The sequence below is a fragment of the Hypanus sabinus genome, chromosome 9, assembly GCF_030144855.1.
Source record: "Hypanus sabinus isolate sHypSab1 chromosome 9, sHypSab1.hap1, whole genome shotgun sequence".
Lineage (NCBI taxonomy): Eukaryota > Metazoa > Chordata > Chondrichthyes > Myliobatiformes > Dasyatidae > Hypanus > Hypanus sabinus.
In genome coordinates, this window is record NC_082714.1 from 4003049 (window position 1) to 4027516 (window position 24468).

At 46.8% G+C, this 24468-nt stretch overlaps 1 protein-coding gene across 1 annotated transcript in view; it reads left to right on the forward strand.

Annotated features, from left to right (window-relative positions):
• Window positions 1–5636: 5636 nt before the first annotated feature.
• The window catches only part of nme4 (NME/NM23 nucleoside diphosphate kinase 4), a 92992-nt gene continuing 74160 nt past the window's right edge, over window positions 5637–24468 (forward strand). Inside the window, exons 1-3 of the mRNA XM_059978875.1 lie at window positions 5637–5890; window positions 17651–17781; window positions 19815–19916. Of these exons, the coding sequence (XP_059834858.1) occupies window positions 5788–5890; window positions 17651–17781; window positions 19815–19916 (336 nt within the window). The 5' untranslated portion in view covers window positions 5637–5787. The remainder of the gene's footprint in view (window positions 5891–17650; window positions 17782–19814; window positions 19917–24468) is intronic.

The window sequence follows — 24468 nt, forward strand, 5'->3', positions numbered from 1 at the left end:
TCGAGGAGAAGGATCAGGGACATTGCCTGTACTATGAATGTTCTCTAATCTTCCCTTAGTCCTCATATCCTGCAATATTTAATTCCCTGGAAGCAGCTGAATTCAGATCATATTTGGCTATATTAAAAATAATCGCTGATTGGTATGCCAGTTGCTCTAAATCCATGTGACTAATTCTTGGGTTCTGAATGATCAATCCTGCATTCTCCCCTTGTCCCTGGAAGTACTTACCCAACAAATACAAAACTACTCATCTTACTCTTGAATGTCTGAATTGATCACCTCCCGCATTCAGAGTGATAAGCTCCAGCTGTTTTGTATAGCTTCAAAATAAAGTTAGTTCTAAGTTAAATTATTATCAAAATACATACTGTATGTCACCATACACAAATCCTGAGAGTTACTTTCTTGCAGGTATTCACAATAATACAAAGAAGCACAATAGAATAAATTTTAAAAGCACACACCAGTTGGACAAACAAACTGCAAATATAAAAAAAGAGAAAACCATAATAAATAAATAAACAATATCAAGAACATGAGATAATGAGTCCTTGAAAGAGGGTCCACAGGTTGTGGGAATGGTTCAGTGTTGGGGTGAGTGGGTTCATCACATCCACTCTATCAAGGCCTTTCACTATTCAATAGGGTTCAAAGAGGTCACCCCTCATTCTCCTGAATGCCAGCAAATACAGGCCCAGAGTCACCCAACACTCTTCATATGACAAGCCATTCAATCCTGGAGTCATTTTTGTGAACCCTCTCCACTTTCAGCACATGTGTTCTAAGGGGCCAAACCTGCTCACAATACTCCAAGTGAGGCCTCACCAGTGCTTTATAAAGTCTCAACATTACATCTTTTATAATCTAGTCCTCTTGACATGAATGCTATCATTGTATTCGCCTTCCTCACCATAGACTCAACCTGCAAATTAACCTTTAGGGATTCCTGCACAAGGACTCCCAAATCCCTTTGCATCTCTCCATTTAGAAAATAGTCTACCCTTTCATTTCCTCTACCAAAGTGCATGACCATACACTTCCCGACACTATTCCATCTGCCATTTCTTTGCCCGTTCTCCTAATCTGTCTAAGTCTTGCTGTAGCAGAAAGGAGTGTCTGATGGCTGAGGGGTGATGACTGTTCCTGAACCTGGTGTGGGATCTGAGACTACTGTACCTCTTCCCTGACATCTTTTTGTCAAATAATAAAGTATGGCACATTGTCCCAACACCTGTCAGAAGTGAGCTATTCAACTTCATCCTCTCTGCAGTCCTGAGACCCCTCTGCTCTTCAGGTGCTGTTTAAATCTGATGAGGGTTTCTGTCTCCCATGTTCTCAGGTAATGATGGTTCAAAGGAGGTTCATGAAAATGATTCCAAGATTGAATGGCCTGTCATATGAAGACTGATGGCTCTGGGCTTGTATTCACTAGAGTTCAGACGAATGAGGGGTGATCGTATTGAAACCTATTGAATGGTGAAAGGCCTTGATAGAGTGGATGTGGAGAGGATGTTTTCTATGGTGGAAGAGCCTAAGATCAGAGGGCACAGCCTCAGGATAGAGGGGTGTCCTTTTAGAACAAAGATGAGAAACTTATTTAGCCAGAGGGTGGTGAATCTAGAATTCTTTGCTGCAGCTAGCTGTGGAGGCAGGTTTTGTGTATATTTAAGACAGAGGATGATAGATTTTTGATTGGTCAGGGCATACAGGGAGAAGGCAGGAGGTTGGAGCTGAGAGGAAAACTGGATCAGTTATAATGAAATGACAAAGACTTAATGGACCAAATGTCTTAATTTTGCTCCTATATCTTATGGTCTTGTGGCCAATGAGTCTACACCCCTAGAATGAAACTGTCCTCATGTCCCCTCTACTACTGACGCCATTAAACCCCTGAGGGAAATGTAGGTCCTCTGTAATTTTCATGTACTGTTGTGAAATCTGCTTGCAGAGAAGAAGCAGCTGTTTTGGAATTGTTGAGTGTGGAGCTTCAGGCTCCTGTACCTCCTCCCTGAAGGTAAGAATGAGAACAGGGCATGTCCCAGATGCTGAGGGTCCTGAGTGATAGGTGACTCCTTCTTGAGGCACCACCTCATGAATACGTCCTCAGTGGGGAGGGTTGTGCCCATGATAAAGCTGACTGAGTTTACATCCCTCTGCAGCCTTTTGCCATCCTGTACACACTCCATGCTAGACAGAATGCTCTCCATCAAACAGCTATAGAACTTCATAAGTCTCTGATGACGTATCAAATCTCCTCAAACTCCTAATGAAGTAGAGCCACTGGTGTGTCTTTTTGTGATTGCATTAATGTGTTAGACGCCAGTCCTCTTAAGAAGGTGACCTCCGTACTTGTACTTCCAGAAGTCCATGATTAACTCCTTGGTCTTGAGAGTAAGGTGGTGGTTGGGACACCACTCACTCCTGTTTGCGTCCTCATTGTCATCTGAAATTTTACCAACCGTTGTTATTGGCAAATTTAGATACCATTTGAGCTGTACCTAGCCACATAATCATGGATATAGAGAGAGTAGAGCAGTGTAACAAGATCCATCCTTCAGGTGCGCCAATGTTTATTGTCAGCAAAGAGATGTTATTTCTGATCTGTGGTCTCCCAGTGAAGTTGAGGATCTGGTTTCAGGCTTAGTGGAAGTACATTTTCATTCATGACAAGGTAGATGGAGGGGCAGGTAGTTCTGAAGAAGAGAGGCCACAGAAGGACTTGGACAGATTAGGAGAATGGGCAAAGAAACGGCAGGTGGAATGCTGTGTCAGGAAGCGTATGGTCATGCACTTTTACTGTTTGAGTCTGTGGAGAGGAAGGCAAATGTGATGTTAACATTCATCTCAAGAGGACTAGAATATAAAAACAAGGATGTAATGTTGAGACTTTATAAAGCACTGGTGAGGCCTCACTTGGAGTATTGTGAGCAGTTTTGGACCCCTTAGAAAGGATGTGCTGAAACTAGAGAGGGTTCAAAGGAGGCTTAAGAAAATCATTTCAGTATATTGAATGGCTTGTCATATAAAGAGTGTTTGATGGCTCAGAGCCTGCATTCACTGGAATTTGGAAAAATGGGGGGTGGGGCTTAATTGAAACCTATCAAATGGTGAAAGGCCTTGAATAGTGGATGTGGAGAGTATGTTTCCTATGGTGGGGGAGTCTGAGACCAGAGGATACAGCCTCGGAGTCGAGGGGCATCCTTTTAGAACAGAAATGAGGAATTTTTTTATCGAGAGTGGTGACTCTGTAGAATTATTTACCACAGGCAGCTGTGGAGGCCAAGTCTTTATATTTAAGACAGAGGTTGATAGATTCTTGATTGGTCAGGGCATGAAGAGATACGGGGAGAAGGCAGAAGACTGGGGCTGAGAGGAAAAATGGATCGGCCATGAGGGAATGATACAGCAGACTCAATGGGTTGAATGGTGTAATTCTGCACCTATATCTTCTGGGTGTGTATCTTTCCATTCACTGCATGTTTTCTCACGTACCCTGAACACATGATATTATACTTTCCTGGGTTTAATTCCATTCACCCTTTTCCCATTTTCCTTCAGTCCTACTCTGCCAACTGTAGGAACAATCTGCAACCTCTGCTTGAGCAACCTGCATGTTGGTGTAATTCATTATAACAACAAGCAAGGAGGGGAACCGCAAAGGATAATTTCACTCGTCCTAGCACTGAACTGTTCCCACAACCTATCGACTCACTTTCAAGGACTTATTATCTCATGTTCTCAGTATTTATTGTTTATTATTTTTCTTTTTGTATTTGCAGTTTGTCCAACTTGTGAGCATTTTTATTGATTATTTTGTTTCTTTGTATTTATTGTAAATGCCTGCAAGAAAATGAATCTCAGGGTTGTGTATAGTGACATATGTGCTTTGTCCATGGTGTATCTGCCCGTACCACCACCCAGACAGGATGTTGCACACACCCACCACTCTCTGTGTGGGGGAAAAAAAACTACCTTTGATATCCCATCCCCAAACTTTCCTCCAAGCTCTCAACTATGTTGAAATTGGCTACCACCTTCCTACATTATAAAGGCCCTGGGACAATCTGAGGTTAAGAATGATCCTTTGGAAATCCAAACTTGTACTTGTTTCTCTGGTCCACGTTCTTTCTTGCTTCTAATGTCAAAATTTTATCCCATTCTTCTTGAATTCTTATCAACTACCAACGTGATTCTGTTTCAGACACAACTGCTGGACGAACAGGTCAGGCCGCATCAATGTATGGAAATGAATAAGTAGTTGACGTATTGGGACAGGACCCTTCATCAGGACTGAAACACCAACTGTTTATTCATTTCCATAGATGCTGCCTGACCTGCTGAGTTCCTCCAGCATTTTGCATGTGTTGCTCTGGATTTCCAGCATCTGGAGAATGTCTTGTGTTTATAACTATATTTCAGGCTGGTTTCCTCTGTTCGTCACTATGGGAGCAGAATTGAGCTATTTGGCTCATCGGTCCCATTCTTCTGTCTTCTCCCCATAACCCTTGATGCTAACTAATCAAGAACACACCACTTTAAATATACCCAATGACTTAGCCTGCACAGCCATATGTGGCAATGAATTCCACAGATTCACCACCTTCTGGCTAAAGACATTGCTCCTCACCTCTGATCCCTTATTATCTGAGGCTGTGCCCTCTGGTCCTAGACTTGCCCTCTTAGAGGAAACATCTTCCCCATATCCACTCTATCTAGGTCTGAAATCAATAGGCTTCATTCAATGAGATCTTCCCTCTTTTAAACTCCAGTGAGTAGAGGCCCAGAGCCATCAAACACTCTTCATTTGAGTTAACTGAAGTGTTTGTAGAGTCACCTCACACTGCCTCCAATCAGTGTAGTATTCAAATGAAGAACATCTTTGTCCAGCCTTTGGGAATCATCTCATGTTCTTTATAGTTACTAATTATTTCTATATTTTTTCTTTATTTATTTTTGCATTTGCAGAGTTTGTTGTCTTTTGCACACTGATCAGTGGTGTGGCCTTTCATGGATTTATTGAATATGCCCGCAAGAAAATAAATCTCAAGCTGTATATGGTGATATAATGTAATTTGAATCATGACCAACACATCCCTCGTCCACATCCCGAAATGAGCAGACAAAAGGCTGCCATCAGGAAGGAGGTACAGGAGCCTGAGGATCCACAACACCAGGTTCAGGAACAGTTTTAAACCCCTCAACCATCAGGCTCCTGAACTAGAGGGGATAATTTCACTCATCCCATCACTGAACTGTCTCCACAACTTATAGACTCACTTTCAAGGATTCTTCATCCCGTCTTCTCTATATTTACTGTTTGTTTATTGATTTATTGTTTTGCTTGTTTTTGTTTCTTTGTATTTGCTGTGAATGCCCCCAAGAAAATGGATCTTCGGATAGTATATGGTGGCATTATACTTTGATAATAAATTTGCTTTGAACTTTGAGATACCACAATTTAGTTGTTGGTCCGGGATCAATTTTTAGAATACTAAACTTTACGAAAAATGTTTCGTAAGTGCAAATACAGATTTTGGGGTAAAATAACTGGCCTGAACCTTGAAACAGTTGACGCTCTCCGGTATGGATAATGGACTGAAACGTTCGTAAGAGGCAGGAACCGGGTAGGGTGGAGGTAGAAGCGGCTGTGGCTGTAGTTCATTATCCGCGGTCGTGCCTGAGGCCTGGGGTGAAGGTGGGTCTTGAGCCCGGGCGGAGCTGCCCTCGCTGTGGCCCCGCCCCGTCCAGCTCGCGGGAGGCGGCTCAGTCAGGCCGAGCCGAGCCATGATGCTGTTGCGGGCGCTAAGTCGCCTGTGGACGGAGCGTCGGCTTCCTGCCAGCCCGGGGCTCCGCTGGGCCGGCGCTGGCCTCCGGCTCCTCTCCTCCGGTAAGTGCGGGACCGGGTTCATTCATTTGTTCCGCTGCCGAGTTGTTTTGCAAGTTTCACAGAAACTCGCGGAGAACCCTGGAACCTCCAGGACTGGAGGAGGGTGAACCCCTCGATCTACACCGTGGGTGGGTGGTCCCTAACCCCCCTGTGCTGGGGGTGACCCTCTGTTTGCTGCGTTGAATTGTGCTCTGATATCCCAATTGAGTACTAGCTTCATGTTCAATCACCATCTGCGGCCACATCTAAAATTGGTTAATCAAATGAAAAAAAATCTAGATTAAATTAATGTAACTAAACTAGTTTCAGTTACAATTAATAATATAATTGTATCCTGTGTTGTAACTTTGTTGAGCTGGTCAGTTATACAATACAGAAACACTATACTGACTTTATATCGTCTACACTAACCCAATCTGCCTGCTTTAGGATTCAAATGTCTAAATACCTCTTTTAAATAAACACAGTGATTGTACCTGAATCCGCCACCATCTCAGGCATTGAGTTCCGGATTTCTGTGTAAAAAGAAATCCCCTTTAAAAATCATATTCATGCCTCATACCCTTATATATACATGATCCATCATCAGGGACCCCCACCACTCAGGCCATGTATATTCTCACTGCTGCCATCGTGATGGAGGTACAGGAGCCTCAGGACCCACACCTCTAGGAAATTATTAACGTTCAACAGTAAGGCCAACACATAGAAAACCTACAGCACAATACAGCCCCTTCGGCCCACAATGCTGTACTTACTTTAGAAATTACCTAGGGTTACCCACAGCCCTCTATTTTTCTAAGCTCCATGTATCTGTCCAGGAGTCTCTTAAAAGACCCTATTGTACCCACCTCCTCCACCGTCGCTGGCAGCCCAGTCCACGCACTCACCACTGCATTAAAAAGCTTACCCCTGACATCTCCTCTGTACCTACTTCCAAGCACCCTAAAACTACCCTCTCACGTTAACCATTTCAGTCCTGGGGAAAAGCTTCTATCTACATGATCAATGCCTCTCATCATCTTATAAACCTCTATCAGGTCACCTCTCATCCTCTGTCACTCCAAGGAGAAAAGACCGAGTTCACTCAACCTATTCTCATAAGGCACGCTCCCCAATCCAGGCAACATCCTTGTAGATTTCCACTGCACCCTTTCTATAGTTTCCACATCCTTCCTGTAGTGAGGTGACCTGAACTGAGCACAGTACTCCAAGTGGGGTCTGACCAGGGCCCTATATAGCTGTAACATTACCTCGTGGCCCCTGAACTCAATCCCACGACTGATGAAGGCCAATACACCATACGCCTTCTTAACCAAAGACAACCTGCGCAGCAGCTTTTAGTGTCCTATGGACTCAGATTCCAAGATCCCTCTGATCCTCCACACTTGCAAGAGTCTTACCATTAATACTATATTCTGCCTTCATATTTGACCTAACAAAATGAACCATTGAACTGTTCCCACAACCTATGGACTCACTTTCAAGGATTCTTCATCTCATGTTCTCAATATATATTTATTTATTTGTCTGTTCATTTATTTATTTGTTTATTTATTTAATATTTGTAGGGTCTGTCTTTTGCACACAAGCTTTTTGTCCATCTTGTTACATGTGGTCTCTCATTTTGCTTCTTTGTATTTACTGTGAATGTCCACAAGAAAACAAAGAGTGATAGAATACTACAGCACAGAAACAGGCACTTTGGCCCATCCAGTCCATGGGAAACCATTTAAACTGCCTACTCCCATCAACCTGCACCAGGACACTAGAATACTACAGCACAGTACAGGCCCTTTGACCCTTGATGTTGTACTGACCCATATATTACCATAGTCCTCCATGCCCCTCCCATCCATGTACTTATCCAAACTTCATTTAAATGTTGAAATTGACCCTGCATCCAGCACTTGCACTGGTAACTCATTCCACACTCTCACCACCCTCTGAGTGAAGAAGTTCCTTCCTCGTATTCCCCTTAAGCATTTCACCTTTCACCCTTAACCAATGATTTCTAGTTGTAGGCTCACCCAACCTCAGTGGAAAAAACCTGCCTGCAGTTACTCTCTCTATACCCCTCATAATCTTGTTTACCTCTATCAAATCTCTCAATCTTCCAAGTCCTAGGGAATAAAGTTCTAACCTTCTGAATTTTTTGCTATAACTCAGATCTTCCAGTCCTGGCAATATCCTTGTACATTTTCTCTGTACTCTTTCAATCTTAGTTGCATCCTTCCTGTCAGTAGGTGATCCAAAACAGCACACAATACCGACGTCTTGTACAACTTCAACATAACATCCCATCTCAGTACTTTGATCTATGAAGGCCAATGTGCCAAAAACTTTCTTATTGACCCTATCTACCCGTGACGCCACTTTCAATGAACAATGGCCCTGTATTCCCAGATCCCCTTGTCCTGCCACATCCCTCAGTGCCCTAACCTGGTTGGTGCTACAGAGGTGCAAAACACTGCACTTATCTGCATTAAATTCCATCTGTCATTTCTCAGCCCATTTTCCATCTCTCAAAATTACACTTTTGAATATCTCTCTCTCACCTTCTACTTTGATATCCTGATCAGCCTGCTTCACTCCAGGGAGATCAATCTCCTGTAACTGAAATATTTCAGTTCAAGCAATATCCTGGTGAATCTCTTGTCTTTCCAGCACAACCTCATCCTACTCCTCATGGTGAGCAGAACTGTACACAGTTCTCCACGTGAGGTCTACCCAGTGTTTTGTAAAGTTGCAACATAACCTCTGTTGAATTGCATAGTCTGGCCTTTGATGGCAAGCATCTCGAATGCCACCTTCACCACCTTATGCACTGTGTTGTTACTTTGGACCCCAGGTCTCTGTTCAACACCTTCGCTTGGTAATTTACTTGTCAAGTGCGTTAGAAAACTCACCTGTACTGACAGAACACGTTTTCTGATAGCTCCAGGCCTGCACATTTAACACCTCAGCAGCAGAGGCTGAACCCCGTTAACCTGTGGCATACTGGGGCAGCATTGGTGATGGATGATTTGAATGCAGTTGTGTATGGGAGTGCGATGATCGGGGAGAGTTGCTCTGTTACAGCTACAGAGAAAGTGCAGTGCAGAGAGACCATAAAGTTTGTTCATTATGTGTCCTGAGATACAACATGTGTGATCATGCTCTTTTCATGACCAGAAATGTTCTTGGCAAATTTTTCTACATAAGTGGTTTACCATCACAGCCTTCTGGGCAGTGTTCTTATAAGATGGGAGACCCCAGCCATTATCAATATCAGAAGAGATTGTCTGCTTGGCGTCTGGTCACATAACCAGGACTTGTGATGTGCTCCAGCTGCTCATACGACCTGTGGCTTCACATGACCCTGATCGGGGGCTGAGCAGGTGTTACACCTTCCCTAAGGGTGACCTGCAGGCCAGCAGAGGGAAGGAGCACCTTACACCTCCTTTGGCGGAGATGTATCTCCACCCCACCTGCCATAATAAGGTGCAAAATTATAACAAGGTTTATTGTGAGGTCCACAGTCCAACTTATATATCAGCAGGAGTTGGGCTGTCCTTGAGTTTGGTGGAGTTTCTGTTATAAGGTATCCATCATTAAGGACCCCCATCATCCAGGACATGCCTCCTTCTCATTACTACCATCAGGGAGGAGGTACGGGAGCCTCAATGTTTTACAATTTCTTCTTCTCTGCCGACAGATATCTAGTGGAAGAGATGAAGCTGTTTCCTTTGATTATTCCCTGGCCATTACCTCTGTCCTTCAAGGATAATTGCCACTCAGTGATTGCCCTCTGGACCACGTATATCATTGGCCACTGGTCCTCTCTGTCCATTTAGTACCAAAACCTTGAGAAATGGTCATTGGCGAAGGTCGTGAAATGTGCTGTTTTGTGGCAGCAGTGCATTGCAATACATAAAGATTACTATAAGTTACAGTAAGATTATATTTTTAAAAAATAATGCAAAAACAGAGCAAAGCAGTGAGGTAGTGTTCATTGTCCAATCAGAAATCTGAAGGTGGAGGAGAAGAAACTGTTCCTAAAATGTTGAGTGTGGGTCTTCAGGCTCCTGTACCTCTTCACTGATGGTAGCAATGAGAGGAGGGCATGTCCTGGGTGATGGGGTCCTTAATGATGGATGCCACCTTCAAGATGAAGGTATCACCTTTTGAAGATGTCCTCAGTGGTAGCGAGGCTCGCGCCCATGGTGGAGCTGGCTGAGTTTTTAATCCCCTGTAGCCTTTTCTGGTCCTTTCAGCAACACCCCACCCTCCCTTGTCCTTCCAAATGTCTCCTACCCTGTAATTCTCTGCAACCCCGCTCCTCGATTTTAATCCATTCAACGTTGGTCACGGAGTATTCACCTGCTGAGATCTTGTTATCGCTGTCTCTCTCCGTGTTAAACTGTGCCAAGTCACCCCATTATGTCAAGGCTTCGGAGAGGTTCACTAGGATGCTGCCTGGATTAGAGGGCATGTGCTGTAACAAGAGGTTGGACAAAACCGGCTAGTTTTCTCTGGAACGGCGGAGGCCGAGGGGAGACCTGAGAGAGGTTTATAAAATTATGAGAGGCATGGATGGAGTAGACAGTGAGTACTTTTCCCAGGGTTGAAATATCTTATGCCAGAGGGGTATATAAGGTGAGAGAGGGTAATTTCAAAGGAGATGTGAGGGGCAAGTTTTTTACACAGACAGTGGTGTTGGGGTGGTAGAGGCAGATACATGAGAGGTTTTTAAGAGACGTTTAGGCACAGGAATGTAAAGGAAATGGAGGGATATGCACATTGTGTAGACAGTTGGCCATTTGATTACAAATGTGTTGGGTCATTGTGGGCTGAGGGGCCTGTTCCTGTGTGGTACTGTTCTATGTTCTGTGTTGGGGGAATGAGCCATGCTAGCGTCTGATCGCTCTTCTCCCTGCTGTTTTGGGAGTTTCTTGAATTAAGTTGATGTCAAAATGCAAGTCACAACTCGCTCCAGTGTGGGTGCATTCAAATATTCCAGCTATATCTGGTGCTGGTGTTTAACGTGGACTTCAGCAAGGTCTTTGACGTTCCCTCTGGGCAGCCTCGTCCGGGGGAGATGGCTGATTGGATTCTCAATGGGCTTCGTGATAGGAAGAAGAGGGTGATAATTGACAGAGTTGTTTCTCAAACTGGAAGCTTGTCTCCAGAGTGACACACACAAAATGCTGGAGGAACTCAGCAGATCAGGCTACATCTATGGAAAGGAATAAACGATCAATGTTTCGGGCCACAACCCTTCATCAGGACAAGAGAGGAAGGGGGGAGGATGCCAGAATAAAAAGGTAGGGGAAGGTAAGGAGCCTAGCTGGAGAGCAGGTGGGTGGGAAAGGCAAAGGGCTGGAGAGGAACAAATCTGATTGGAGAGGAGAGTGGGCATGGACCGTAGGAGAAAGGGAAGGCAGCAGAAAAGGAAATTATAGACCAGTTAGCCTGACCCCTCAGTGGTTGGGAGTCAATTAAGACCATAAGACAAAGGAGCAGAAGTCAGCCATTCGGCCCATTGAGTCTGCTCCACCATTTCATCATGAGCTGATCCAATCTCCCCTTTAGTCCCAATCCCCCATCTTCTCACCATAACCTTTGATGCCCTGACTACTCAGATACCTATCAATCTCTGCCTTAAATACACCCAATGACTTGGCCTCCACTGCCACCTGTGGCAACAAATTCCATAGATTCACCACCCTCTGGCTAAAAAAAATTTTCACATCTCTTTTCTGAATGGGCGCCCTGCAATCCTCAAGTCATGTCCTCTCGTACTAGACTCCCCCACCATGGGAAACAACTTTGCCACATCCACACTGTCCATGCCTTTCAACATTTGAAATGTTTCTGTGAGGTCCCCCCTCATTCTTCTAAACTCCAAGGAGTACAAACCAAGAGCGGTCAAACATTCCTCATATGTTAACCCTCTCATTCCCGGAATCATTCCAGTGAATCTTCTCTGAACCCTCTCCAATGTCAGCCCATCCTTTCTTAAATAAGGAGCCCAAAACTGCACTCAGTAAATATTCCAGCTATATTCAAATAGAGTACTTGGTAACACAAAGTCAGCATGCTTTCCTTCAGGGAAAATCCTGCCAGATGAACCTGTTGGAATTCTTTGAGAAAATTACAAGTAGGATAGATAAAGGGGATGCAGTGGATGTTGAATATTTGGACTTTCAGAAGGCCTTTGACAAGGTGCCACACATGGGGCTGTTCACCAAGTTAAGAGCCCATGGTATTACAGCAGAGTTACTAACATGGTGAGAGCATTGGCTGATTGGTAGGAGGCAGCAAGTGGGAATAAAAAGACAACAATACAACTGCAGATGCTGTGGATCAAAGAATACGTACATGACGCTGGAAGAACTCAGCAGGTCAGGCAGCATCCATGAGAAAAGAGTAGCCAACGTTTTGGGCCAAGACCCTTCATCAGGAAAGGTCCCTTCCTGATGAAGGGAATAAAAAGATCCTTTTCTGTTTGGCTGCCAGTGACTGTTGGTGTTGCGCAGGGTTGGTGTTGGGACCACTTCTGTTTATGCTCTATATCAGTGATTTAGATGATGGAACAGAGGACTTTGTTGCCAAGCTTGCAAGTGAGACAACGATAGGTGGTTGGGCAGGTAGTGTTGAGGAAACAGGTAGGATGCAGAAGAACTTAAGACAGATTAGGAGAATGGGCAAGAAAGAAGCAAATGAAATACAATGTTGGAAAATGCATGGTCATGCACTTTGGTAAAAGAAATAAATGTGTGGACTATTTTCTAAATGGGGGAAAATCCAAAAATCTGAAATGCAGAGGGACTTGGGAGTCCTGTGCAGAACACCCTGTAGGTTAACTTGCAGGTTGAGTCGGTGGTGAGGAAGACAAATGCAATGTTAGCATTCCTTTCAAGAGGTCCAGAATACAAGAGCAGGGATGTGATGCTGAGGCTTTGAGGTACTGGTGAGGCCTCACTTGAGTATTGTGAAGTTTTGTGCCCCACATCTTAGAAAAGATGTGCTGGCATTGGAGAGGATCCAGAGGAGGTTCACAAGGATGGTTCCAGGAATGAAAGGGTTATCATAAGAGGAACATTTGATGGCTCTGGGTCTGTACTCACTGGAATTCAGAAGGATGAGGGGGAATCTCATTGAAACCTTTCGAATGTTGAAAGGCCTAGACAGAGTAGATATGGAAAAGATGTTTCCCATGGTGGGGGAGTCTGGGACAAGAGGGCACAGCCCCAGGATAGAGGGGTGCTCTTTCAAAACAGAGATGCAGAGAAATTTCTTTAGCCAAAGAGTGGTGAATTTGTGGAATTTGTTGCCACATGCAGCTGTGGAGGCCAGGTAATTGGGGGTGCGTTTAAGGCAGAGGTTGATAGGTTCTTGATTGGATGGTATCAAAGGTTACAGGGAGAAGGCCAGGAACTGGGGTTGAGAGGGAGATTAAAAAAGAATCAGCCATGATTGAATGGCGGAACAGATTCAAAGGACCAGATGGCCTAATTCTGCTCCCATGTCTTACAGTCTTTGGAAGGAGGAGGGCACACCAGGGGGAAGTGATAAGCAGCTGAGGAGAGGGCAGAGACCAGAGTGGAGAATAGAGAGGGGGGTGTTTATAGGAAGGAGGAATTGATATTCATGCCAAAAGGTTGGAGGCTCCCATCAAAGGAAACATTCACTCTGTCTATCAATAGTTGATAGGTTTCAATGAGATCCTCCCCATCCCTCACTACTCTTCTAAATTCCAGTGGTGGAGGCCCAGAGCCTTCAAAAGCAACTCATACATTAACCCTTTCATTTCCAAGATCATTCTTGTGAACATCCTCTGGACCTCCTCCAACACCAGCACATACTTTTTCAGGGAGTGTTTAGAATGTGCACCTTGTACAGCTCAATCACCTCTCGTCCTCCTTCGCTTCGAAGAGAAAAGGCCTTGCGTGCTCAGCCTTTCCCCAAAAAGACATGCTCTCCGGTGTAGTCAGTGATCTGGTCTAGTACTCGACGTTGTCTGTAGAGCTGGAACTCGTGCTGTGTATGGAGCGCCCACTCCCTGCAGCCAAACACCAGCTGCTCTGGAATCGAAGGCTTTCGAGGCGGTGGCAGCGGCTGTGTGACTGATTGGCCTGTTTACACAGCTGTTACCTGTCCTCCATGACAGATTTCTAAATAAAGGTTGGACTGTGCATGGAACTCAAGGGTACCCAAGTGATATCGATCGGGGCTTGTTCACCTTGGTGTTTGTTGGGGATGTTTGAGAGAGCATGTACACAACCTTAAAACATACAACAGTACAGGTCCTTTTGACCTATTCTAAGATAAATCTAACCCTTCCCACCTACGTACGTTATTAGAGACAGAACTTAGAAGTATTTGGAAAGCATTACCTGATTCGGGGATAGTCAGCATGATTTTGAGGGGAAGGCCACACCTCAAGAGGCTGATTGAATCCTTTGATGAAGGTAATCTTGTAGCTTTATAAACCTGGTTAGACCACACTTGCAATATTGTATTCTGTTCTGGTCACCTCATTATTGGAAGGATGTGGAAGCTTTAGAGAGGGTGCAGAGGAGATTCACCAGGATGCTGTGTGGATTAGAGAGGGTGCAGAGGAGATTCACCAGGATGCTGCCTGGATTAGAGAGGGTGCAGAGGAGATTCACCAGGATGCTGTCTGGATTGGAGATGGTGCAGAGGAGATTCACCAGAGAGGGTGCAGAGGAGATTCACCAGGATGCTGTCTGGATTAGAGAGGGTGCAGAGGAGATTCACCAGGATGCTGCCTGGATTAGAGAGGGTGCACAGGAGATTCACCAGCATGCTGCCTGGATTAGAGAGGGTGCACAGGAGATTCACCAGCATGCTGTCTCGATTAGAGAGGGTGCAGAGGAGATTCACCAGCATGCTGCTTGGATTAGAGAGGGTGCAGAGGAGATTCACCAGGATGCTGCCTGGATTAGAGAGGGTGCAGAGGAGAGTCACCAGGATGCTGTCTGGATTGGAGAGGGTGCAGAGGAGATTCACCAGGATGCTGCCTGGATTAGAGAGGGTGCAGAGGAGAGTCACCAGGATGCTGTCTGGATTGGAGAGGGTGCAGAGGAGATTCACCAGGATGCTGTCTGGACTAGAGACCATGTTTTATGAGGATAGGTTGAGCAAGCTGGGGCTTTTCTCTTTGAAGTGGAGGAGGTTGAAAGGTTGTAAAGATGATAAAACGCATTGTGGATGGTCAGAGACTTTTTCCCAGAACAGAAGTGGCTAATACAATGGGTCATAATTTTAAGGTGACTGGAAGAAAGTATGGGTGGGGTTGGATGTCCAACGTAGGGTTTTTACACAGAGTGGTGAGTGTGTGGAATGCCCTGCTAGGGATGGTGGCAGAGGCAGATATATTAGGGGTATTTAAGAATCTCTTAGGCACATAGATGGAGAAAAATGGAGGGATATAAGACCATAAGACATAGGAGCAGTATTAGGCCATTCAGCCCATCAAACCTGTTCCACCTTTCCATCATGGTTGATTCCGGATCCCACCCAACCCCATACACCTGCCTTCTCACCATATCCTTTGATGCCCTGACCGATCAGGAAACGAGCAGCTTCCACCTTAAATATACCCACAGACTTGGCCTCCTCCGCAGTCTGTGGTAGAGCGTTGCAAATTCTCCTTACCTCTGTTCTAAAGGGTCATCCCTCAGATTTGTGGCTGTGCACTCTAGTTCTGGATACCTGCACCATTGGAAACATCCTCTCCACTACCACTCTATCCAGTCCTTTCAACATTCGATAGGTTTCAATGCGATCCCCACACATTCTTCTAAATTCCAGTGAGTACAGGCCCAAAGCTGTCAAACACTCCTCACATGTTAACCCCTTCATTCCCAGAATCATCCTCAGGAACCTCCTCTGGACCCTCCCCAATGACAACATCTCCTTTCTGAGATACGGGACTCCAATCTGTTGGTAATACTTCAAGTGCGGCCTGACTAGTGTCTTATAAAGCCTCAGCATTATCTCCTGGCTTTTATATTCTATCCCCCTTGAAATAAATGCCAACATTGCATTTGCCTTCTTTACCACATATTCAACCTGTTAACTAACGGAGTCTTATAAGTGGTCTTCCAAGTCCCTCTGCACCTCTGATGTTTGAGCCTTCTCTCCATTTAGATAATAGTCTGCACTATTGTTCCTTTTACCAAAATGCATTATTATACATTTCCCAACACTGTATTCCACCTGCCACATTTTTGCCCGTTCTTCCAATTTGTCTAAGTCCTGCTGTAATCATATTGTTTCCTCCACCCATCTTCATATCATCTGCAAACTTTGCCACAAAGCCATCAATTTCATTACCCAAATCACTGAAACAATGTGAAAAGTCATGGTTCCAATACTGACCCCTGAGGAACACCACTAGTCACTGGCAGCCAACCAGAAAATGCCCCTTTTATTCCCACTTGCTGCCTTCTGCCTGTCGGCCATTCCTCTGTCAATATATTTCCTGTAATGCCATAGAATCTTATCTTGCTAAGCAGCCTCATGTGAGGCACCTTATCAAACTCTTCTGAAAATCCAAGTCAATGACATCCACTCCTTTGTTCACCTTGCTTGTTACTTCCTCAAATAATTCTAACAAATTTGTCAGGCAAGATCTTCCTTTATAGAAACCATGCTGACATTGAATTATTTTATCATTAGTCTCTAAGTACTTTGAAACATCATCCTTAATAATAGACTCCCAACTTTTTCCCAGCCACTGAGGTTAGGTTAACTGGCCTATAACTTCCTTTCTTTTGCTTTCCTCCCTTCTAAAAGAGTGGAGTGAAGTTTGCAATTTTCCAGTCTCCGGGACCGTGCCAGAATCAAGTGATTCTTGAAAGATCATGACCAATGCACCCATTATTTCTTCAGCAACCTCTCTCGGGACTCTGGGATGTAGTTCACCTGGTCCAGGTGACTTATCCACCTTCAGACCTTTCAGTTTGCCCAGCACTTTTTAATGGCACTCACTCCTGCTCCCTGACACACACTTGCTCTGATGCACTGCTACTGTTTTCCACAGTGAAGACTGATGCAAAATAGCCATTAAGTTCATCTGCCATTTCTTTGTCCCCCATTACTACATCAGCAACATCATTTTCCAGTGGTCCAATATCAACTCTCACCTCCCTTTTACCTTTTATATAACTTAAGAACTTTTAGTATCCTCTTTTATATTGTCGGCTAGTTTACTCTCATATTTTATCTTTTCCCTTCTGTGGTTGTGAGGGAGGGAAGGGATAGACTGATCTTGGAGGTTGAAAGGTTGGTGCAACACAGTGGGTCAAAGGGCCTGTGCTGTCCTGCGGTATTCTGGGTCCTGTAGCCTTCCGTTTTCCTATCTATGCATCTCAGGGGCATTTAACAGTCTCTTAAAGCCCCTGACATTAAACTGGCTCACCTCTCTCTGTAGTAAGTGTCTGTGCTTCATGTTGGAGGGACCTCTCTCGGAAAGGGAAATGTTCTACAGTGTGGCCGGACGTGAGAAGGCTGTGATGGGTTGGTGTCTCAGAGCATAGGAGGGCTCAGATTGATCTTGGGAGTAGGTTAAAGGGTTGGCACAACATTGTGGGCTGAAGGGCCTGTACTGTACTGTTGGAAGTGCCCACTGGGGAGGACGAGGCAAATCAGCCCCTCCATTCGGTTAAGCCTGTGGCTCCTGCGTCCTGGAGCTGTGGGTAAAGTGTGAACTGGCTAACTTCTAACTTTTCCCTCCTGCCTCCTCAGGGGCCGAGGGGTTTTGTGAACAGACGCTGGTGGCAGTGAAACCAGATGGGGTGCAGAGGAGGCTCGTGGGAGAGATTATCCAGCGGTTTGAGAGAAGGGGCTTCCAGCTGGTGGGACTGAAACTTGTGCAGGTACTGCAAGATCCAAGTGCAATGACAGCCAGCCTTTGTTTAATCTGCTAGGACTTCCATGGTGAATGGTAGGACATTGAGGAGTACGGTAGAACAAAGGGACCTGGAAGGCATTCTCTTCAATCTGGAGGATTGGAGAGACAGTGGGATCTCGACCAAATGGGCTGGAGGTGGAATTTAATGCAAGCAAGTGTTAGTTATTGCTCTAGAGTGGGAGAACTAACCAGAGTAGGACTTCCACAGTGAACGGTAGGGCACTGAGGAATGTGGTACAACAGAGGGATATGGGATTACAGGTACAGGATTCCTTGAAATGTTGTCATGCATAGATAGGGCCATAAAGAGGGCTTTCGGCACCTGGATCAGATCATGAATACAGGAGTTGAGATGTCATGTTGTAGTCGTACAGTTGCAGTTTTGGTCACCTTCCTGCAGGAAAGAAATCAATATGATCGGAAGAGTGCAGAGAAAACTTACAAGGATGTTACTGGAAATTGAGCATCTGAGTTGTAGGGAATTGCTGAACAAGTTACAGCTGTTCCCTGGAGCGTAGGAAAATGAGGGGAGATGTGATACAAGTATACAAAGTTATGAGGGGTGTAGATGGGTAAATGCAAGTGGGCATTTCCACTGGGGTTGGCTGGGACTACTACAACAACTAGAGGTCATGGGTGAAAGGTGAAATATTTAAGGGGAACCTGATGGGCAACTTCTTCAGAGTGTGGAATGAGCTGTCAGCAAAAGTGGTGGACGTTAGTTCAGTTTCAACATTTAAGAGGAGTTTGGACAAGTACTTGGCTTGATGGACCAGGCAGAGTAACAGTTCAGCCTTGACTGGAGAAGCCAAAAGCCCTGTGATTCTGAGATTAAGCCAGGGAACCACAGGCCAGTGAGCCTCACATTACTGAAGGGTGCTTTAAGAGGCAGGATGTATCTGCATTGGGAAAGGTAGGGGCACATTTGGGATAGTCAGCACAGTTGTTTGTGTGGGAAATGGTAACTCATGAATTTAACTGAATTATTTGAAGAGGATTGACGAGGGCAGGATGGTAGACATTGAGTGCTACAGAGATCGATGGTGAAGTGACATGGTTTGAAAGTGTGTGAGGAACACCAGATTTAGTGGTATAGTGGATAGTGAAGATAGGTATTTAAAGTTGCAACAAGATCTAGATCAATTGAGGAAGTGGACCAGGAAATGGCAGCTGGAGTTTATCCTAGACAAGTGTTGAGTGTTACATTTTGGTAAGTTAAATCGGACAAGAGGTGTATAAGATGATGAGAGGCATAGATCGTGTAGATAGTCAGAGGCTTTTTCCCAGGGCTTAAATGATTGCCACAAGGGGGCACAGGTTTAAGGTGCTGGGGAGTAGGTACAGAGGAGATGTCTGGGTTACGTTTTTTTTACTCAGAGTGGTGAGAGCATGGAATGGGCTGCTGGTGACGGTGGTGGAGGCAGATACAATAGCGTCTTTTAAGAGACTTTTGGATAGGTACATGGAGCATAGTAAAATAGAGGGCTATGGGTAAGCCTAGTAATTTCTAAGATAGGGACATGTTCGGCACAACTTTGTGGGCCGAAGGGCCTGTATTGTGCTGTAGGTTTTCTGTGTCTCTAAGACTAGAGACTGTTGTAGAACAGTGAGATCTAGCAGTATAACTACACAGTGGATTCACAGGAACACATGGCGAAGGAGACACACTTGCATTCATGATCAGAGCAGCGTACAAGAGCTGGGATGTCAGTGCGACTTGTGTGTGTACAGTTCGAAGGGTGTCATGAAGCTGGGGAGATGGCAGAGAAGAGAGAAGGCTCAGAAGGATTTACCGGGACTGGAGAGGACAGTTACAAGGAGACTGGGCAAGCTGGGATTGCTTTCTCTGGAGTGGAGGAGGCGGAGGGGTAGGGTGAGGTCACTCTGTCAGTAAGGGGTAGCTCAATTCTTGTTGAGCTTGTGGATGAGCCCCACAAGATGGAATCGTGTGGGGGGGGGGGGGGTTTGAAACATTGACTTTGTGCATCCTTGTTTCAGGCATCCCAGGACATTCTCTCAGCTCACTACCACGATCTGGTGGAGAAGCCGTTCTACCCGGCACTGATCGAGTACATGGGCTCCGGACCTATCGTTGCCATGGTGAGTTCCAGAGCACCAGCAGACACACAGTTACTCAGTGGCTTAAAGGATGCCGATCTCCTAAAGCTCCAGCGAGGATGTGGAAGCTTTAGAGAGAATGCAGAGGAGATTCACCAGGACGCTGCCTGGATTAGAGAGGGTGCACAGGAGATTCACCAAGATGCTGCCTGGATTAGAGAGGGTGCAGAGGAGATTCACCAGGATGCTGCCTGGATTAGAGAGGGTGCAGAGGAGATTCACCAGCATGCTGCCTGGATTAGAGAGGGTGCAGAGGAGATTCACCAGCATGCTGCCTGGATTAGAGAGGGTGCAGAGGAGATTCACCAGGATGCTGCCTGGATTAGAGAGGGTGCAGAGGAGATTCACCAGGATGCTGCCTGGATTAGAGAGGGTGCAGAGGAGATTCACCAGGATGCTGTCTGGATTAGAGACGGTGCAGAGGAGATTCACCAGGATGCTGTCTGGATTAGAGAGGGTGCAGAGGAGATTCACCAGGATGCTGCCTGGATGAGAGAGGGTGCAGAGGAGATTCACCAGGATGCTGCCTGGATTAGAGAGGGTGCAGAGGAGATTCACCAGGATGCTGTCTGGATTAGAGAGGGTGCAGAGGAGATTCACCAGGATGCTGCCTGGATTAGAGAGGGTGCAGAGGAGATTCACCAGGATGCTGCCTGGATTAGAGAGGGTGCAGAGGAGATTCACCAGGATGCTGCCTGGATTAGAGAGGGTGCAGAGGAGATTCACCAGGATGCTGCCTGGATTAGAGAGGGTGCAGAGGAGATTCACCAGGATGCTGCCTGGATTAGAGAGGGTGCAGAGGAGATTCACCAGGATGCTGCCTGGATTAGAGAGGGTGCAGAGGAGATTCACCAGGATGCTGCCTGGATTAGAGAGGGTGCAGAGGAGATTCACCAGGATGCTGCCTGGATTAGAGACGGTGCAGAGGAGATTCACCAGGATGCTGCCTGGATTACAGAGGGTGCAGAGGAGATTCACCAGCATGCTGCTTGGATTCGAGAGGGTGCAGAGGAGATTCACCAGCATGCTGCCTGGATTCGAGAGGGTGCCGAGGAGATTCACCAGCATGCTGCTTGGATTAGAGAGGGTGCAGAGGAGATTCACCAGGACGCTGCCTGGATTCGAGAGGGTGCAGAGGAGATTCACCAGGATGCTCGCTGGATTAGTGAGGGTGCAGAGGAGATTCACCAGGATGCTCTCTGGATTAGTGAGGGTGCAGAGGAGATTCACCAGGATGCTGCCTGGATCAGAGAGGGTGCAGAGGAGATTCACCAGCATGCTGCCTGGATCAGAGAGGGTGCAGAGGAGATTCACCAGGATGCTGCCTGGATTAGAGAGGGTGCAGAGGAGATTCAACAGCATGCTGCCTGGATCAGAGAGGGTGCAGAGGAGATTCACCAGCATGCTCCCTGGATTAGAGAGGGTGCAGAGGAGATTCACCAGCAGGTTGCCTGGATGAGAGAGGGTGCAGAGGAGATTCACCAGGATGCTGTCTGGATTAGAGAGGGTGCAGAGGAGATTCACCAGGATGCTGCCTGGATTAAAGAGGGTGCAGAGGAGATTCACCAGCATGCTGCTTGGATTAGAGAGGGTGCAGAGGAGATTCACCAGGATGCTGCCTGGATTAGAGAGGGTGCAGAGGAGATTCACCAGCATGCTGCCTGGATTAGAGAGGGTGTAGAGGAGATTCACCAGCATGCTGCTTGGAGTAGAGAGGGTGCAGAGGAGATTCACCAGCATGCTGCTTGGATTAGAGAGGGTGCAGAGGAGATTCACCAGGACGCTGTCTGGATTCGAGAGGGTGCAGAGGAGATTCACCAGGATGCTGCCTGGATTAGAGAGGGTGCAGAGGAGATTCACCAGGATGCTGTCTGGATTGGAGAGGCTGCAGAGGAGATTCACCAGGATGCTGCCTGGATCAGAGAGGGTGCAGATGAGATTCACCAGGACGCTGCCTGGATCAGAGAGGGTGCAGAGGAGATTCACCAGGATGCTGCCAGAATCAGAGAGGGTGCAGAGGAGATTCACCAGCATGCTGCTTGGATTAGAGAGGGTGCAGAGGAGATTCACCAGGACGCTGCCTGGATTAGAGAGGGTGCAGAGGAGATTCACCAGGACGCTGTCTGGATTAGAGAGGGTGAAGAGGAGATTTACCAGGATGCTGCCTGGACTAGAGAGGGTGCAGAGGAGATTCACCAGGATGCTGCCTGGATTAGAGAGAGTGCAGAGGAGATTCACCAGGATGCTGCCTGGATTAGAGACGGTGCAGAGGAGATTCACCAGGATGCTGCCTGGATTACAGAGGGTGCAGAGGAGATTCACCAGCATGCTGCCTGGATTAGAGAGGGTGCAGAGGAGATTCACCAGCATGCTGCCTGGATTAGAGAGGGTGCAGAGGAGATTCACCAGGATGCTGCCTGGATTAGAGAGGGTGCAGAGGAGATTCACCGGGATGCTGCCTGGATTAGAGAGGGTGCAGAGTAGTTTCTTCAGGATGCTGTCTGGATTAGAGAGGGTGCAGAGGAGATTCACCAGGATGCTGTCTGGATTAGAGAGGGTGCAGAGGAGATTCACCAGGATGCTGTCTGGATTAGAGAGGGTGCACAGGAGATTCACCAGGATGCTGCCTGGATTAGAGAGGGTGCACAGGAGGTTCACCAGGATGCTGCCTGGATTAGAGATAGTGCACAGGAGATTCACCTGGACGCTGTCTGGATTAGAGAGGGTGCAGAGGAGATTCACCAGGATGCTGCCTGGATTAGAGAGGGTGCAGAGGAGATTCACCAGGATGCTGCCTGGATTACAGAGGGTGCAGAGGAGATTCACCAGGATGCTGCCTGGATTAGAGAGGGTGCAGAGGAGATTCACCAGCAGGTTGCCTGGATTAGAGAGGGTGCAGAGGAGATTCACTAGGACGCTGCTTGGATCAGAGAGGGTGCAGAGGAGATTCACCAGCACGCTGCCTGGATCAGAGAGGGTGCAGAGGAGATTCACCAGCACGCTGCCTGGATCAGAGAGGGTGCAGAGGAGATTCACCAGGACGCTGCCTGGATCAGAGAGGGTGCAGCGGAGATTCACCAGCGTGCTGCCTGGATTAGAGAGGGTGCAGAGGAGATTCACCAGGATGCTGCCTGGATTAGAGAGGGTGTAGAGTAGATTCACCAGCATGCTGCCTGGATTAGAGAGGGTGCAGAAGAGATTCACCAGCATGCTGCCTGGATTAGAGAGGGTGCAGAGGAGATTCAACAGGATGCTGCCTGGATTAGAGAGGGTGCAGAGGAGATTCACCAGGATGCTGCCTGGATTAGAGAGGGTGCAGAGTAGTTTCTTCAGGATGCTGTCTGGATTAGAGAGGGTGCAGAGGAGATTCACCAGGATGCTGTCTGGATTAGAGAGGGTGCAGAGGAGATTCACCAGGATGCTGTCTGGATTAGAGAGGGTGCACAGGAGATTCAGCAGGATGCTGCCTGGATTAGAGAGGGTGCACAGGAGGTTCACCAGGATGCTGCCTGGATTAGAGATAGTGCACAGGAGATTCACCTGGACGCTGTCTGGATTAGAGAGGGTGCAGAGGAGATTCACCAGGATGCTGCCTGGATTAGAGAGGGTGCAGAGGAGATTCACCAGGATGCTGCCTGGATTAGAGATGGTGCACAGGAGATTCACCTGGACGCTGTCTGGATTAGAGAGGGTGCAGAGGAGATTTACCAGGATGCTGCCTGGATTAGAGAGGGTGCACAGGAGATTCACCAGGATGCTGCCTGGATTAGAGAGGGTGCACAGGAGATTCACCAGGATGCTGCCTGGATTAGAGATGGTGCACAGGAGATTCACCTGGACGCTGTCTGGATTAGAGAGGGTGCAGAGGAGATTCACCAGGATGCTGCCTGGATTAGAGAGGGTGCAGAGGAGATTCACCAGGATGCTGCCTGGATTAGAGAGGGTGCAGAGGAGATTCACCAGCAGGTTGCCTGGATTAGAGAGGGTGCAGAGGAGATTCACTAGGACGCTGCTTGGATCAGAGAGGGTGCAGAGGAGATTCACCAGCACGCTGCCTGGATCAGAGAGGGTGCAGAGGAGATTCACCAGCACGCTGCCTGGATCAGAGAGGGTGCAGAGGAGATTCACCAGGACGCTGCCTGGATCAGAGAGGGTGCAGAGGAGATTCACCAGGACGCTGCCTGGATCAGAGAGGGTGCAGCGGAGATTTTCCAGCGTGCTGCCTGGATTAGAGAGGGTGCAGAGGAGATTCACCAGGATGCTGTCTGGATTAGTGAGGGTGCAGAGGAGATTCACCAGGATGCTGTCTGGATTAGAGAGGGTGCAGAGGAGATTCACCAGGATGCTGCCTGGATTAGAGAGGGTGTAGAGGAGATTCACCAGCATGCTGCCTGGATTAGAGAGGGTGCAGAGGAGATTAACCAGCATGCTGCTTGAATTAGAGAGGGTGCAGAGGAGATTCACCAGCATGCTGCTTGGATTAGAGAGGGTGCAGGAGATTCACCAGCATGCTGCCTGGATTCGAGAGGGTGCA